General features: G+C 51.5%; 1 protein-coding gene across 1 annotated transcript in view; it reads right to left on the bottom strand.

Annotated features, from left to right (window-relative positions):
- Positions 1-16,798, bottom strand: part of NUP160 (nucleoporin 160) — a 29,083-nt gene extending 12,285 nt beyond the window's left edge. The window contains exons 1-18 of the mRNA XM_064452987.1: positions 16,567-16,798; positions 16,258-16,468; positions 13,566-13,788; positions 13,241-13,319; positions 12,290-12,404; positions 11,384-11,542; positions 10,336-10,413; positions 10,014-10,111; positions 9,165-9,249; positions 8,629-8,697; positions 7,804-7,887; positions 6,668-6,838; positions 6,433-6,532; positions 4,656-4,821; positions 3,913-4,028; positions 3,648-3,808; positions 1,701-1,834; positions 1,315-1,385 (exon numbers count right to left, since the gene is read on the bottom strand). Of these exons, the coding sequence (XP_064309057.1) occupies positions 1,315-1,385; positions 1,701-1,834; positions 3,648-3,808; positions 3,913-4,028; positions 4,656-4,821; positions 6,433-6,532; positions 6,668-6,838; positions 7,804-7,887; positions 8,629-8,697; positions 9,165-9,249; positions 10,014-10,111; positions 10,336-10,413; positions 11,384-11,542; positions 12,290-12,404; positions 13,241-13,319; positions 13,566-13,788; positions 16,258-16,468; positions 16,567-16,769 (2,323 nt within the window). The 5' untranslated portion in view covers positions 16,770-16,798. The remainder of the gene's footprint in view (positions 1-1,314; positions 1,386-1,700; positions 1,835-3,647; positions 3,809-3,912; positions 4,029-4,655; positions 4,822-6,432; positions 6,533-6,667; positions 6,839-7,803; positions 7,888-8,628; positions 8,698-9,164; positions 9,250-10,013; positions 10,112-10,335; positions 10,414-11,383; positions 11,543-12,289; positions 12,405-13,240; positions 13,320-13,565; positions 13,789-16,257; positions 16,469-16,566) is intronic.
- Between the last annotated feature and the right edge of the window lie 50 nt (positions 16,799-16,848).

Raw genomic sequence — 16,848 nt, 5'->3', positions numbered from 1 at the left:
AATGTTTATTAACCACAACTCAATTATAACATGAAAAAAATAAAAGGCGGCCTGTGCTCGCTCTCTCTCCAGTTGCGCTATTCGCAACCCAGCTGCAGCTTTCCAGCACGACCGCTTTGCCGGGCAGGGCTGAGGGAGTGCTGATTTGGCTATCTGGCTCTGTTTAAATGCCTCCCTCCTCATTCCAGCACCCTAAGCAGTCCAATCTCCCATCAGCTAACTGTTCTCAACGCCTCTCCCCAAGCTGCCACCTCCTATCTTCCCTACGTTTCACATATTTTTCCTGAAGCTCAGTGGCCAAACAGGACTTTCCTCATGAGCGGGCCAAGAAATAACCCACGACACTGGCACTACACAAAGGATGTTTTCAATTTCGCTTTCATGCACTGACATTTACACCAAGGCAACTGCCTCCTGAACCGAGACTCTCATTCAGGGAGAGTTTGGACTCTGAAGATCGCAGCCTGCTTACAAAAGAGCACAGACACCCCAGGCTCATCAGCAAGCAGAGGAAATTCTCCCCCAGCTCACAGCCCTTCATAGGTGGCACTGCTGCCTGTTTGCCACTGATTTTCTCAGCTCCCTCTGAAGCGTCTCAGCCTCCAAGTGCCACGCAGACTAGTTACAGCAGGCTCTTACCTGTGCGTTTTCTCCCCTACCCTGCTCACCACCTCCCTCTGTAACCACTTCAAGGTACGCATCCTCCTAATTAAGCTGCCTTATATTCTCCCCTATTACGATTTCTCCCCCAAGACAGTAACCCAAAGCATACGTCTTTGTACGAAGACTTAAAATGTGAACTAATTATCAGCTGCAATTTCTCCCTTGAAGTATTGGCTGTGAGCAACACTCACGTCTGAATTGCAACATGTTGAAAGGACAAGCACGTTTTGGGGAAGAATTTCTACATTCTTTTGCTTCCCCGAGCTGCTGCTCCTGGTCACCATGGCATAAAGGCTGGAGAGCAGGACAGACCTGGTCTGACCCACTACAGCCACTGTAACGTACAGGAGAAAGAGGTGAGCTTGGCTGATGCTGCTGGGGCCAGAACTAACAACTGAGCGAGGCCTTCCCACCCTCCTCAGGCTGAGAACAGGATCCACGTCTCTGGTCCGAGTCCAACGCTACAAGATACTTCGTTTTTGTTGTTGTCTTTTTGCGGACAGCATGATAAACATCTCCACATAAAGCAGGGTCATTCAACCACGTACTCCATTAGGTCACTGCATGAAGCATTTCCCCTGGGTGGCAGACGCAGAGAGCAAGAGGTATAAATAACAGAAACTGAGAGCTGATGAACTGCGGACACCTTACCTAGCCTATGGGGCGTTAGAGCAGTGGTGTCTGCTAACTCCAACACAGAGAGATGCTGCAGATTAGATTCCCTAGAGAAGAAAAAGTCATCAGTGAAGAGACTACAAAACACCTCCTGCTTTAATTATGCTCGTTGTTCAACTCAGATGACTCCTACTGCTGAAAAAGGCAACAGAGCCCAGAACAGCGAGACCTCACATGGCAGAATTAGCACAGGGCAAAGAGTCAGCTCAAAACATGGAAGGAAAAAAACCCTCCCCAGCACAATCTTACTCCTGGAGTGATACTCTCACAGCAACCGCTAACTTTTCACATCAGGAAGGTCATTTCAGGTGCATTTAGCAAGAATCTACAATCATTCAAAGACAGAATGGGTAGAGACTTACAGCGTGTCGACTGGGACATCTGACGCCAGGCACTGGCTTGCCCACCTAATCAGGTAGTAGGACAGCAGCAGGGGTGAGGTGCGGTGCAGCAGGTCCTGCTGAGACTGGAACAGCTGTCCCCCTCCCAAAACCATCTGCAAGCAAACCACAGAGGTTGGCACACCGAGAGGCCAAGCCCAGAGAGCAACGGCAGGACATGGGCAATCAGTGAGGTTTGTATCAGGCCCAGCTCGTCCCTCCTGCAAACACCGAGGCTGCCCATAGCCCAGCAGTTAACTCGACCCCACCAGGAGACCAGCAGGACTCTTGCACGTCCCAGAATAACCTGGGTCACAAATCACAGAATCATAGGATGTCCTGAGCTGGGAGGGACGCACAAGGACCATCGAGCCCAGCTCCTGTCCCTGCACAGGACACCCCAAATTCACACCCTGGCTCTGAGGGCCTTGGCCAAGTGCTTCTGGAACATCGCCAGGCTGGTGCCGTGATGCCTCCCTGGGGAGCCTGTGCCAGGGCTCCACCACCCTCGGGGGGAAGAGCCTTTCCCTAATGCCCAGCCTAACCCTCCCCTGGCACATCTCCCTGCCATTCCCTCGGGGCCTGGCCTTGGTCACCAGAGAGCAGAGACCAGCCCTGCCCCTCCTCCTGCCCTCGGGAGGGAGCTGCAGAGCGCCATGGGGCTGCCCTCGGCCTCCTCTGCTCCAGCTGAACAACCCCAGGGACTCCAGCCGCTCCTTGTACGTTTCCCCTCTAAACCCTTCCCCAACTCCGTGGTCTCCTCTGGACACTCTCTAGTAGCTTTATAATTACATTGTTATAAATTACAGTGTCATCTTAGGCCGAGGGTGAGTTAACTACTCTGGTGGCCCAGTTTAACAAGCAAAACAAAGTGCACACCGACTGCTTCTCTAGCCTACAAACACCAGCACCTGCTGACACCAGGAACACCAGCAAAGAGTTGCTTTGTGCTCTCACTGGGAGTGAAATCGCAGCTTTGCTGCAGAGACCATCTCAGGGCCCAGCCCTGCTGCCCAGGCACTGCGCCCCTGCGCACTGCAGGCAAGAGCGGCACGGCCAGGTGACACAGGGGGAAAAGCAATTCACGTTTGTGAAGGACACAAGCACGTTAAGGTGGCAGAGCAGCAGTTCCTCATCAAACAAGCAGCAGGTCACATGCCTTGTGAGAGCCTGGCTCCAGAAGGGCACCTTGCAACGTGCTTTAAATGCTCCCAGGGCAACCTTATCCAGGAAGAAGGGGATTTCTTTTCAACCAAGGAACTACTGCAGTAACATTTCCTAGTAAATAATAACAGTTTAAACAACGCTCCCCTTGTCTGAGGACTTCTTCCGCATCCCTGCATCCACCCAAACCACCAGCACCATCCCTCACGCAGCCACACAGCCAACGGGACGGACCCAGCCAGCCCACCCCATGACCACAAACACAGCTGCCGTCACAGCAGCTGTTTGAGCTGGCTGGAGCAGCCTCGCAGAGGCTGAAACCGCAGCCCCTGGATAAACACTACTGCCGTGACGCAAAGGTGCTGCGTTGCCAGAGAACGAGGCTGCAACCGTGTGCGTGCTGGGCTGAGCGGTGGTGTGGGGGGGATGGGGAATAGATGGGAGAATGGTACGTGCTCAGGCAGCGCTTATTTTCAGACGGGAGGCTGGAAATGATGCCCTCCTCCCGCAAAGAGGGTTTTGCTTCCTGCTTCCTGTATGCTCAGCATGGAAAGAGGGAGTTAGGGCGTGAGCGCAGCACGCCGCTGATTTGCTTAGGACGACAAAAGCAGCTGGAGGAGAGAACAGGGCTTGCCCAAGCCTTGGGCTAGTTCAAACAGCCTCCAGTGTTTTGTGGGAAGAGACAGAGCTCACAGTCTGGCACCAGCAGAACCCTAGACCCAAAAGTTCAAAGACCATAGCAGTAGCTTTGAGGGCTGTACTCACAGGATCTCCGAGCCGCAGCAACAGCTGTTGGAGGATCAACAGGTCCCGACAGATCAGGAAACGGATCGTGGCAATCTTACATACCCCCCAGCAAACCACGTTGACAGCGGTACCACTGCCGTACAGCTGGGTGAGGTTCATGCGCATATTTAGATGATGAGCTGAAAGATAAAAATCACCTCCATCAGGGGAGGAACTAGACCAACCAGAACACTGGCTGAGCCGCCGCTTTCCCAGCCCGAACGTGCTGCTGTAGAGCTTTCACCTCTTTCCATGTCAGCGTCTGTCTCATAGTCCATTTCTCGGATGAGCGCTCCAATGGCGTGGATGGGGTTTCTGATCTCCTGCAGTTTGCTGTGGATATCTTCCATGACATTTTCCCTGCAAAGTGAAAAAGATAGTAATCAGCAACATGAGGTTTAAACTCAAGAGGGCTCCCTCTCCTCCCTTACTGATCCTCCCTGGAAGGAAGTGTATCTGATCAGCCTGGACATTCTTGAAGGGAATCCTCTTCTGGCTAGGAATTTTATTACAGCGCCTGCAGGAACCAGTCTATTTATTCCACTCCCCCAGGCTACCAGGAAATAACAGTTGGATAGCTGGCATTCCACGGGGAATGATTTCAGGCGGGGAGCACAGTAACCACATGGCTTGACCAAGGCTCTCACCTCTACCTAACAACTGCAGGCACTCGCTTTCCGCACTGCAATGATCACCTAAACAGGAACCTGGCCCTCTTCCACTCCATCTCACCTGAGAATCCCCAAAGTGTCTTTTCAGAAGGGCCCCAAGCAACAGCAAGGGCAGGTTCTGGATGGAAGACCCTGCTAACATCACCAATACCCACGCTCCCCATCTCTGAGGGGACCTGGAGAAGTCTCCTGCAGCACAGGGATAGCCCGTGCATCTCAAATGCGCTTTGATGCCAATTGAGGATGGCTCCAGGCAATCCCTGCTCAGCCATCCGGGCCTCTCTGCAGGGGAGCTTCTCCACAAACATCTCCTTACGTGTCATTAGCTATCAAGTCCTCCAGGATCTGCTCTGCAGCCTTTTCTGGAGGCTGGAGGCGGGAGCAAGCCATTTCCATTATGAATGCCATTTCCATGGAAATTGATTCTCCGATCAGTCGAAGGCACTGGACAAGACAGACAACATCACGAGACATCTCCAAATCTGTAATGAAAGAATCTAACTGTATATTTAAAAGAGATTTCAAAGCGAAGGTGGGAGGACCATTCAAAACCAGTTAGTTCAGCGCATATCAGCAAACTACTAGCAGCAGGTTGGTCTCAGTCCCGCACGTCAAACTGACCCTTCCCTGTTAATTATGCGGCTGAATTAAAACTTAGGAGTTGACAAGGGAAAGATTTGGGCTTCATTATTTGCAGAGTGAAAAAATACTGATGCAACAATAAAACGATTCAACTCCCTCCAAGGGATTTTCTCCAGTCACAGGTTGAAAGGAAATAATTAGTGCAGCGTAAGAGCAAAAAAACCCCAGAGCAAATGGCTCAGATGGGTTGGCAGAGCTAAGCTAACACACTCTCCTTACAGCGGCTGTCCATTTGCAGCACCACCTCTCCCAGCTGAGAGAGGATTTTCACGTTCTCAGAAGTCATCTGAAAATTCAGTACCAAGGGTTTAAATCACTCCTTTGCAATGCAACCCTTTACATATGCGGTTTTAAAATTAAGTCACCTTCTGCGAGAAGTTTGAAACAGGGCAGGAACTGCTAGCCTCCCAAACCCAGCCCAGGCCTGCTGCTTTCCTTCCCTCGGATCCAGAAATAGCTCAACCAAATGGATGAGGATTCTTCTTTATAAAAATATAAAAATCACTCGAGCATGAAAGTAGAGCTTAGGTAACATTTTCCGTTGCCTTTTTCTCGTGAAACGTCATTCCACGGCCAACAAAGCATAGAGGGCACTGTGGTGACAATATTAATGACAGGTTTTGCACACTCCGGCATTTACTTCCTGGAGACAAGAAACGGCACAGTCCCGCTCCACAGCTTACGTGAAAATATTTACCCAAAAACATTGCAGTAAAAACTAAGTTTGCCAAACTGGGCAGTTGAGCCCAGCACACCAGGGTGCTCAGAGGATCACAAGTCTCCTTGTTGTCTGTAACCTTTGAAAGGAGTTTACTCCATCAGCAAGACAGAGATTGGGGAATTTTAAGAAAGAGAGAGGCAGAGTAGGTCTTATGGCTCTGGCTGGGGATGGCAAAGCCGAGCAAGCACCCAGCTGAGATAACATTAAGCAGGTTTCACGCTGTGGGGTTCACCCTCATGATGAGAAACACAAGCTGCTGCATCCCGCTCTCCCCACCAGGGCTGGGGACCTGCCAGCACGCTGTGGAGCTCCAGCCTGGCTGACCTGCCCCACAGAGGGCAGGCATGAAGAGGGCACCAGTTAATCGCAGCCTACACAGGTTATAAAGCTCCAAGGTCAAAGGATCCACCACTGTGGGTCCTTGCCACTGAGCAACACACAGCCTGAAATCTAAGATTCTTCCTTTTGAAGTTATCTGAAATGAGTCACGGCAGATTTGCAGCCTTGACACAATTTTCTGACTCCTGGTGTGAGCACGACGGCATGTTTCACAAAATAAAACTCCCTACAAACGGCAAAATAAGAAAACTATCTCCACATAGACAACTACGGAGTCAGGGGCACTTCAGGAGACCTCTGTAGAAACCCCCACTCCCCTCTGCCTCAGGCTTCCCTGACATGCAGCGTTTCAGCCTGCAACAATGAAAAAGCTCCATGTCTCCTCACTTACCGTCAAAGATGGCCGCGTCGTCCTCAGTCAGGAGGTGCTCGTTAGAGAGGAGATAGAGATGGTCCACCAAGGGGCAGGGCACGAGGAAAGACAGGGAGCCCTAGAAAGGTGAGGAGAAAGCCCTTCTTTGAGCTCCCCAAATGCACACCTCAGTCAGAACTCCTCCTCTCCTCCCTGGAGATCACTGCTTCAGTTTGGCCGCAGCAGTCAAAGAGCCACCGCCACTCAGCCTCACCTTCTTCAGGAGGCACACCATGCTGGTGTAGGGATTCAGGTGCAGGGCCAGGGGCCGTGAGAGCGCTTCCTGGTACTGAAGGCAGCAGGCATAGAACTTGGACCAGAACTCCACCTGCAGCTGCCAAAACTCCTCCGGCGAGCATTCGTATTCTGTCACGCTGCCCTGGAACTAGCAGGACCAAAACAAGATTTTAGATTAATACAGGCAGCGAACCAGAGGGAGAAACTGTAGCGTTCAGACTGCTGTCTCGTCTGCCATGACCAGTACCTTGACATGGTTACGGTTAATAAAACACCAGTTATAGATCTCCTCCCCACCATCTTACCACTAAAATATAAGTTTTTTTCCTACAACGGTGAATCAAGCAGAGGGGTTGGATAAGATGATCTCTAGAGGTCCCTTCCAAACCCTACCATTCCATGATTCTGTGAATCACACAGGAAACAGCAAAGGGGACAAAGCCCAGGGAACCATTTCTATATAACCTTAAAGAAGCACCAGTGATATCAAGAAAAAGGGCAGCACTGCAGATCTCTCTAAAACCATCACGCATGAAGATTGCTATGGAGGATGCAAACCCGCCTCTTCTTGTGAACATTCTGGCAACGGTCTAAGCAGCCTCAAGGATGAACTGCAGGTGGAAGGACTGCTGGCTTAGAGAATCAGGTATATCAGAGGAAAATCCAGAGGAAAGAGGATAAAATGGGGGAAATTCAGACCCAAAAAGGACAGGTCGCCCTAAGCAGATTATCTGGTGTCCAAAATTACAAGCAACAGCTCTGCGTGGTGGCGGCCAGCACCCACAAGCGGGGAGCTGAGAACGGGCAGCAGGCGGAGCGCGACCAGCAAAGCACACTCCATGCAAAGGGCACCCAGGGAGCAAAGACAGCAGAAAACTGAGAAAGAAGAAAGGACCCCAAAATAGAAGAGGGAAAGGAAAAGCCAGGCAGGAAGGATGAAGATCTGTACTTTTTTTTAAAAAAAGTCACATAACACCTTTGGAGAGGCAAAGGACAAAACAAAGCCTGGGGTCACTTTGCACCTCATTTATCTTCGCCCAACCATCACAACACTACACGCAACAGATGTAATAAGAAAATATCATGGGGGGGGGGGGGGGGAAATGATCTCACCTCGCTTTCCACAGCTAAGGTAACCTCTTTTTTTAACTCATCCCATGTCAGATCCATGTGTGTCTCAGTTCCTTGAGAAAAGATCTGAAAAGCAGCAAGTTAAACTTTTACTGTAAAGCAAGAGAGCCGTCTCGCTGAGGTTCAGGCAGCACTGAGTGACAAAAAGGAAACATGAGAGCATCAGCCAGAGCTTTGGGGATGGAAGTATTAAAAAAAATATGGCTGGTTGCTAAATGTGGGGTACGTAGACGTACAGGCAGCTTCACTCTTCCTGGGGAAATAGAGGAAGCCTCCTGGCAGGGAGTGCACTGGGATGTAAGGAAAGCAGTGCTGCACACCGTCACAGCAGCGCTCTCCTGTACCTTGCTATAGGCCTCCATAAGGTCACAAAGAATCCAAACGGTCAGTTTTGAGTAGAAGTTTGGCTTTTCCATTTTTCCTGAGAAGGCACCGTGCGTTGCCTTACTCTTAACAGTCCTAGAGGAGCCAGGACTGAGCAGACATATTCTGAGAAACAGCACTACAGTGCGCTGAGAGTCTGTTCACCTGACTAAAGCAGCAGGCAATGAAAAGCAAGCTCAGCAACCTGCTGTCCTAAGGCAAGACATCTTCTGGAAACCACATTCTGCCTCCCACCGTCAGCGCACACTGGCTGAAGTATGGCACAACAGCCGCTAACTCGCTTCAGTGACGACAGACAGGTCTACAAACGATCAAATGCAAACTGATGCCCGCCAAGAGCTCCGAGGAGCCCTGTTGCCTCACATCTAAATGGCCAGGAAAGAGAAGATGAACAGGGAGAGCACCAAATGCCCTCTCACTAACCTGCAAAGCCTTCTGGATAGCTGCATTTGTGAACTGGCCAGGCATGAAGAGATACTCCAGGTAGGTTTCCTGCAGAGAGAATAAGACAGCAACTTAAGGAAATGTGTGTCAGGAGGAGAGCATCTCAGATTCTGCTTCCAGACCTTCCTCCCATTCTCAAGCTCACCCCCTGGATCTGTATTACCTTCCAGCTTCAGTTCACACCCACACCCCGCTCCAACCTCTCCCCTTCCAACCCCTTTGCAGTTCTGTGATCAACGCTGCTTCCTGCACGATCCAGACCTTGTTTATTCACATATCTTGTCTCAAGGCTCTGTCTTGACTGACTTGAAATTCTCCTCATCCCTCAACTTCTGGTTTCATAACCATGATTAGCACTTTAATGCTGTGGTAATAGAGGCTGAGGCTTGTCCCCTTTAATTTGGAGTAATTTTAAGACTGTATCAATACAATTTGTACACTTGAACTGTCTAAATGTTCTCCTCCAGGGCAGAGAAGCTTCATTACTTCTCATTGCTGTTTTATAGTCGGCTCACCCTGGGGTCCTGATTGTGTCGAACCATCACTTCCTCTTCAGGCAGTGGCTGCACAAAGACCTGGTTCCACTGGCCCGCCACATTTCTGGAAGAAAAATAAAACCAGAATCAGTTTTGCATTGCAATGGTCCAGCAGAGCACGCCTGGGAGCAGCTACCTGAAGCAAACCTGCCACTTTCACCAGTGATCACAGACTTTACAGCAACGACGGCCCCCTGGATCTGGTAACAGAGGAGCTTTAACTAGCGACAAGCGACAGGAGAGCTCCAAGGCAGCATCCCCAGCCCTGAGCTAACAGAACAGGTTGGATTCCTTCATTTACATCCACGTTCTCCCTACCACATGCGCTCACCAAGCAACTCTCAGACTGACCACCAGATTCTTCTGCCTAAACCTGCACACTCACCACATTTTTTCACCCAGAATTTAACTCCCTGGTCTGCACCACGCCTGCCCTCTCAGCTTTGTAAGTGTAGAGCTGATGCTTCCACATCACTGGTCTCCTCCCTCCGACACGCTCACAGCAGACTCCACTCCCAGCAAGCCTGCCACCCGGCTTTTTACATTTTTCACATTCCTGCAGCTGAGCTGTAGCTTTATTATAAAGCACAACAAAAAAAAAACCAACCCCGTGTAATTGCCACTGCAGGAAGACACGTTGTGCACGTGACACAAACACTGCAATAGGAAGGACTGGGTACCGCTGCATCTCCACACACTGCAGTCACAGCAGGACAGGAAAAATGTCGAGGAGCTCGACTGGTGCTTTTAACGAGCAGCATCTGGGAGCTGCTCCCACAGTTACCCCTGCAAGGCTACCAACACTAGCGACTGCACGCAGAAACTCACTGCTCAAAGTTGATGTATTTCACAACGGTTTGATTCTCTTCGTTGTGCCACAGTGCCCAGATCTCAGCCGAGGTTAAGGCAAAGTCAACGAGAGTCTCCTAGGAGAGCGAGCACATATTTACCTTCTTATCACAAATTCAAGTACAGCAGAGAGACTTGCGTAGTTAACAACAGCAAAACATTCCCTTGTATCATTTAACCATGTTTTGGAAAGAATTCTTTGTTGACAGCTAAATCCCCAAGTCTAGGCCTCTGATCCCTCAGGAAGCAACACTCCCTCTTGTCCCAGCACCTTCTGGGGCAGCCAGGCGCCAGCACTCACCTGCGAGGAGAACAGGGAGGATATGTGGTCAAGGCTGTAGCGGTTGCTCTCGGTGCTCACCAGCTGGAAGACACAGAACTACAAACACATCCCATAAGTCATTTGGCTAACGGATGGCTAAGCTGATAACCAGCACGGCACGGGGAAGCTCATCTCTCCAAGGGCGGACGGCAGGGGGGCTGAGCTGAGCACGCCACGTGTCACCAGCCAAGGACCCTGCCGAGCTGGCCCTCTGTGCCATGTACTGACATTGCTGACTTCAGCCTTCCCAGCGAGGACACTCGTCTCTGCCTGAACCTGAAGGATTTCTAGTTGCCCTTTGGAAGACTAAACCAGGAAAATGATAAAAACGACACTGCTGGGCACTGGTAGCGTCAACACGATGCGGGCAAGTAAGGAGACTAAGGTGGAAAAGCCTTGAATCCTCAGGTCACTTGCTCCAAACTAAGCTCTGCGTGTTCTTACCAAAGCAGAGCACTAGCGGGACAGCAGAAGTCACGATACGCGCTTCTACTCTGCATGTGAATCCCCTGGGGAGCAGAAAGGGTAAGCTCTCCAACAGATGAGACTACTCTGTGCCGTCATTCCTGTCCTGCTGAATTTATTATTCACTGCAAGATGCAGAAGTTCTACAGAAGCCAAAGTTTGGCAACACACAGCGATGCGTCCGCACGCTCCCAGGAGCCCAACATAAAGATATCATCAGTATTTCCATGCTTTTAGCTCCTTTCGGACCTTTCCTTTTCCCACGGCACATACATGCTTTCAGGATCCTACCGGAACAGGAGGCAAACAAGTGAACTAGCACTCACAGCTCGGCTGAGTCACACAGGGAGTTCCACTCCCAAGGCAAGAGCACGTGTATCTTGCAGCACTTTGAGAATAAAAATGTTTATTTATTCAGAAAGTACTGCTCTTTCCAGAGGATCAGATGTGGAACTTTTCCCTAATTCTTGGTTTACAGGCCCTAATCTAAGGAGGAACGCCAGATTTTTCACGCAGCCCAAGAAAGGCGCATTCACAGCGAGGAAGCCCCGTCGCTCCATACCTGCCCTCGCTTGGGTGCGTGCATGTACACGCCGAGGTAAAGCCCCAGGGACTGGGAGAAGGCCAGTCGCAGTCGGTGCCCAGTCCCAGCTGCAAGCCGCAGGTCCCTGCTGACCGGCATGAACTCCAGCAGATCAGCAACCATCAGGCACATTTGATCCTACACAAAACAAAGGCACCAGGGAATATAGGAAAGACTCAGGACTGAGAAACTGCCCTTCTCCCTCATCCTTTCCCTTCTGGCCAAAGTCTGCCCAGATCTTCCTCTAAAGGATACAAGTAAAGCATCCGTACGCACACCTGAACCGCAGTTTAGCTTTCCCTGTCCCACCTGTGCCCTCTCCCGCTGAGCACACGGGCTTTCAGAGCCCAGGCACGCACGATAAAGCTTCCCCTCCCTCCCGTAATGCACGCACGCATTCCAGTGCAGATGAGCCGTGAAAGCGGTGCTGCTTGGTTAGCTTTGGCACTGATATTTGGAGCAAGTGGCACACAGCGAGCAGAGGCCTTTATTAACTTCTTTTTTGACAAGGAGTGATGTTACAAAGACGCTCTTATTACTGCTAAAGCAGCAGAGAATCCATTTGGTGTGCCTCCTCGGCCCTTGAAGCGCTCCTGCCCGCCTTCCTAATCGCTCCAGCATGTTGGTAAATAACCTAATACAGCCTCTTACCCTACGCACGAGGCTTTGCCGCGGAGAAGACCCACCACCCGCTTTCCGAACGTAACTACAAACACACGCCACAACAACTTTCACAAATTGCCCCGAATCCCAGAGCATAGAAGTTGACTCAGTGACAATTTAACGGCAGATCAAGCCTATGCCAACCACTCAGCCTTCATTTCTTAATCCTCAGACTATCACCTGAGCAGCGATGCTACTCCCCCAAGCACAGCCCTTGCTCACCTTATAGGACCACATCCGAAGCTTATGGTCCTGGCAGAGAGCAAAGAGAAAGGCATCATGATCTAGGCAGTGAACCGAGAGGCTGACAGGCAGGTCCGATGGGCCACAGTCACCTCTGAAAATACAGAGTTTATTTCAACACCTTAAAAGAAAATCAAGGCTAGCACATAGAGCCAAAGCACAGGGTTTCTATCACGCTGTGTTTAAAAACAAATAAATCAGTGGTGAGAGACCAGGAGAGAGAAGCGCTTCAGGACCGTGCGGGTCAGCGCCCAAGGCGCAGAGGAGCCCACCACACCAGTAACGCCCAGCTCTTCACCCACTTTGGCAGAGACAAAGCGCACCCCTGGCTTCCCCAGCCCCAGCCTAGTGCTTGCAGAACACGGGCGAAGGATCCAGAGGGAAGCAAGGATCCGATCAGCCCCGGGCAATGCACCGCTAACGGTCAAAGTCATTCAGGGCATCAGGGAACTCGCTCCCATTTCCAGGTAACAGGGCCTAGAATTTGGTCGCGCGCTCTGAGATACTGCAATGATTACAACCAAACACCGAGCCCGGCCTGCACAGAGGGTCCATGTCCTCCACACGTGACCTCTGCCGGTCAGGAACAAGCTTGACATTTCAGAACAAGGGCAAGAACATACAACTGTTGTAATCCTTAATCTGCGCTGGCTGCGAGCCATATCCTGGGCAAATCCTCGGAGGCCAATTACTAGATGTAACATATTCGCAGACACAGACACACAGAATCAGCAGGAGCCCATTAAGATGAACTAATCCAGCGCTCAAGTCCCAACTTCCGTACTGCGATAGGTCCTGTGACCCAGTTAACTTTTTTGGCAGAGTATTTATAGATGCTGGCTCGCCTGCCTTTGACTTCAGACTAGAAACTCTAGGTGAGGGAATCAGAAACACTAAATTAGTTCCACTTATTCATCACCAGACGCTCACCTGATGGCAGTTGGCATCCAACCGGTAAGGAAACGCTGCATCACCGAGCTCTGTTTCAATTCCACAACCGAAACCGTTCCTTTCAAAATAAAAGTGATGTTAAGAAATATATTGAGTATTCGTCAACAAGATATTTGCTGCCACCAGCCAGGGGCTTCGCAGGCGTGATGTAAGAGAGTTTTTGTGTGCGTGTGCGGAGTGAATTTGTACAACACACGCCAACAATCAAACTCAAGCGAAGCCCAAAGCTAGGAGAGGAGATGCCACACTGCGCAGTGTTTTGCAGAGGCAGGTGTGAGGAGGCAGCCTGTTCCCCGCTCCTTACCGGGCACATCGTGAGGAGGCAGCTTAAGGACGAAGATCCCTCCTGAAGCAGAGGGCAGAGCGAAGAGAGCCTCCCCCTCGCTGCTAAGCCACGCCGCTGAGGCGACAGAATTAGACGCCAGGCCCGGCACGCTGGGAATCACGTAGTAATTTGAAGGATCTCTGAAGTTGATTTTGCCAATATCTGTAAACACGGACTGCATTTGGCTCTCTGTTATCAGCTCCTGGGGGAGGGAAACAGCAGAGTACGAATCCTGAGCACATGTACACACGGCACAGAGAAAACAACCAGACACCTGTGGAATGCGACGCTGCTACTCGATAAAAAGGATTTTTCTGGTAAGAATTCTTAACGCTACCACTCCCATTTCCCTTACTGTTAACCCAAGACCGCTGCTCTTTATGAGCAGATATGAAAGGGATTTAAAAACCTGTAACTTTCTAGAACACTCGCTCGCTCTCTCCCTCAAATACTGTAACACCCCCAAAGGAGTCCTGCAGTCCATCAGCTGCTTTAAGACAGCTCATAGCAAAACGCTGATAAGGAGTCCCATGAAGAGCAGCTCTGCAACAGCACAGCATCATCCCTTGGGAAAGCTGTCTGGAACTCTAAAAGCAGGAGGTGAAAGGGACATGACAAGACACACCAGAAGCAGACATGAGAGGAAAAAGTCACAGCAAAGGGGTAAATGAAATTCAAATTTTGCATAAGATCCATCTTCCACATGAAATAAAATGATTTTACACCTTGCTGCGTACAGTGGGCAAGTTACAAACACAGCCAGGCTTCCCTCTGAGGCGCTCAGTCCCTACTTCCAAAGGGTACATTGTCACACGGCCAGGCTCCAGGGCTGCTGGCAAAGCCACCTCCGAGCCTCATTTCAGGTTACGTCACCGACTTTCATCGAAATTGGTGCCTTATTCACAAACCTGAAACCCCCTCAGCTTTGGCGAAAACACTGCAAGTCTGATGCCTACGGCCTCTGCCGCCCCCAAGCACGGTCTGAGTACATTTGGTTCCAAACAAAAGTGAGAGATTCCCAGCTTGCTTTTCCTACCCAACTCTTCGCAGCGGTTTCCACTTCTACACAGAGAACTACCCTGCACTGATGAACACACCTGCTGTATCTGGCCAAGAATCCGAGGACTTGGAGCTTAACAGCTTATAACATCTACGAAGAAATCTAACTTGAAAAGTTTGGACAGTAAGAAGCTAAAGCACAGAGGCTGGTTTCCACAAAACTCGGGAGGGCCTGGCAGGCTCCAGCTTTGCACCTCTGGAAATGCCAGAGGGTTCCAGTGCAGGGAACAAATCCCCACCACAGCGCTATAAAAAAGATCGGTCGTGGTGGACTGTAGCTGCCCCCAGCTGTGTGCCCCAGCCAGGCTGGGGAGAATAAGAGCAGCAAAAATTCATGGGTCAAGATAAAGATGGTTTAATAAGTGAAGGAAAGAGGAAGAACAAAATAAAACCAAACGATGCCATGGCAATCCCTCACCACCTCCTCCAAGCAGCCCGATGTCCCACCAGCCCCCAAGCAACCATCACCTGCCCCAGTCCCCTGCCCTCCGTGTCGCTGAACACGGTGTCACCACGCAGGGACTGTCCCCAACCTGTCCCAGCTCCTGTGTCCCTTCCCAGCCTCCTGCCCAGAACCACCAACTTGTTTGGGGAGAAACCAGGAAGCCCCTCATGCTCCACAGGCACTGCTCAGCGACAGCTCGAGCAGCGGCGCGTTCCCAACTCTGCTTTGGTCACGAATCCACACACAGCACCACACGAGCTGCTGCAAAGAAAACCAACTCCTTCCCAACCAAAACCAGTATGCCATCTGCTTGCTGGGGAAAAAAAAAAAATCCAGCCCAACTGCAAAGGGCTCAGGAAAAGCGGAGCTTCGTACCCATCAGCAGCTCACACGACACAGGAACAACGGGGACGAAAGGGTTTGCGTGAAGCCCTGCGCCAGAGCAGTGTTGGGGCTTAATCCCACTGGGCAGCGAAGCAGCACACACCCACGCACACGTTCTCCCCCAAGATGAGGCAGGGGAAGAGGAAAGGAAGAATAGAAGCGAGAAAACTTGGGGGAAAGACAGAATAATTGCTTAATAAGTGAAGGACAAGAAAAGAGAAGAAAACGAAACAAGGGACACAAAGGCCAGATAGACTGACATCCAGCCAGCTCCTGAGCAAGAGATAGCTAAAGCCCCCAAACCCCCTCTTTTCCCTTATTGCCAAGCATGATGTTACATGGCAAGGAACACCCCTCTGGTTAGTTCAGGACATCTGCCTGGTTGTGCCCCCTACCAAACCACCGCACATCCCCAAACCTATTCACCTGGTGGGGCCGGGGAAGGCCAAGCAGAGTGAGAAACAGAGAAAGCCTTGAGGCTGCACAAACACCGCTCAGCAGAAGCTAAATTATTAGCACGTTATCAACACTGTTTTGGTCACAAATCCAAAACAGCACAACACAAGCTACTATGATGAAAATTAAGTCTGTCCCAGGTAAAATTAACCCTGTCCTGGATAGAAGCAGTACAGCTGGGAAGCAGCACTTTGTGCCCACGCAGAAAAGCACGCCAAGGCCTTTGCTATTTTACAATGCACTTGGTGGCTTTCCTGAGGGCTCCTGACAGGCAGGACCGTGGCGGGCGGCTGGCAGAGGCAGGGCGCAGGCCACCCCGATACTCACGCTGCGGTACATGCGGGCGGGATGAGGCAGGAGCAGGCGATGCACCGTCTGCCCGGTTATCAGCAGGATGACCAGGTGGCTCTGCACTTCACAGAGGTGCACACCGCCCGGTAGAAACGGGCAGCCCTGGATGCGGAGGCGAACGGTGTTGTTCAGCAGGTTGACGTCCAGAGATTCCTCGACCAGCTCCACAGTGTCTCCCGATGTGGTCCTGAGGGGAGAGACCGGGGAAGGTGTAAGGACGGAGGGAGAACCGGGAGGAACCAACCGGGCCCGGGGACAGGCCCTAGGCCCCGGGCCCACACTCACCACCGCACGAAGCGGTTCCTGGCGGCGGCGGCGAGCTGCGCGCTCTCCTGGTAACAAAAACCACCCGCGCTGTCCCCGTAGCGGCCGGCGGGGAGTGGAGCCGTCCCCGGTGGGCTAAAAACCACCTCCCGAGGACGTCGCGGCGGGCCCCGAGCCGCCGCGCTCAGCTCCAGGCAGCTCCGCTCCGCCAGCCCCGCCGCCATCTTGGCGCCCGCCTTCCCGCCTCACCCGCGCGGGGCATCACGGGAAGGGAACGCGCGGGGGATGACGGGGAGGGGCGGA

Source organism: Phalacrocorax carbo, chromosome 5 (genome assembly GCF_963921805.1).
Source record: "Phalacrocorax carbo chromosome 5, bPhaCar2.1, whole genome shotgun sequence".
In the NCBI taxonomy this organism is placed as follows: Eukaryota; Metazoa; Chordata; class Aves; order Suliformes; family Phalacrocoracidae; genus Phalacrocorax; species Phalacrocorax carbo.
Note: the sequence above shows the minus strand (reverse complement) of the source record. Positions and strands in the feature narration are given on the sequence as shown.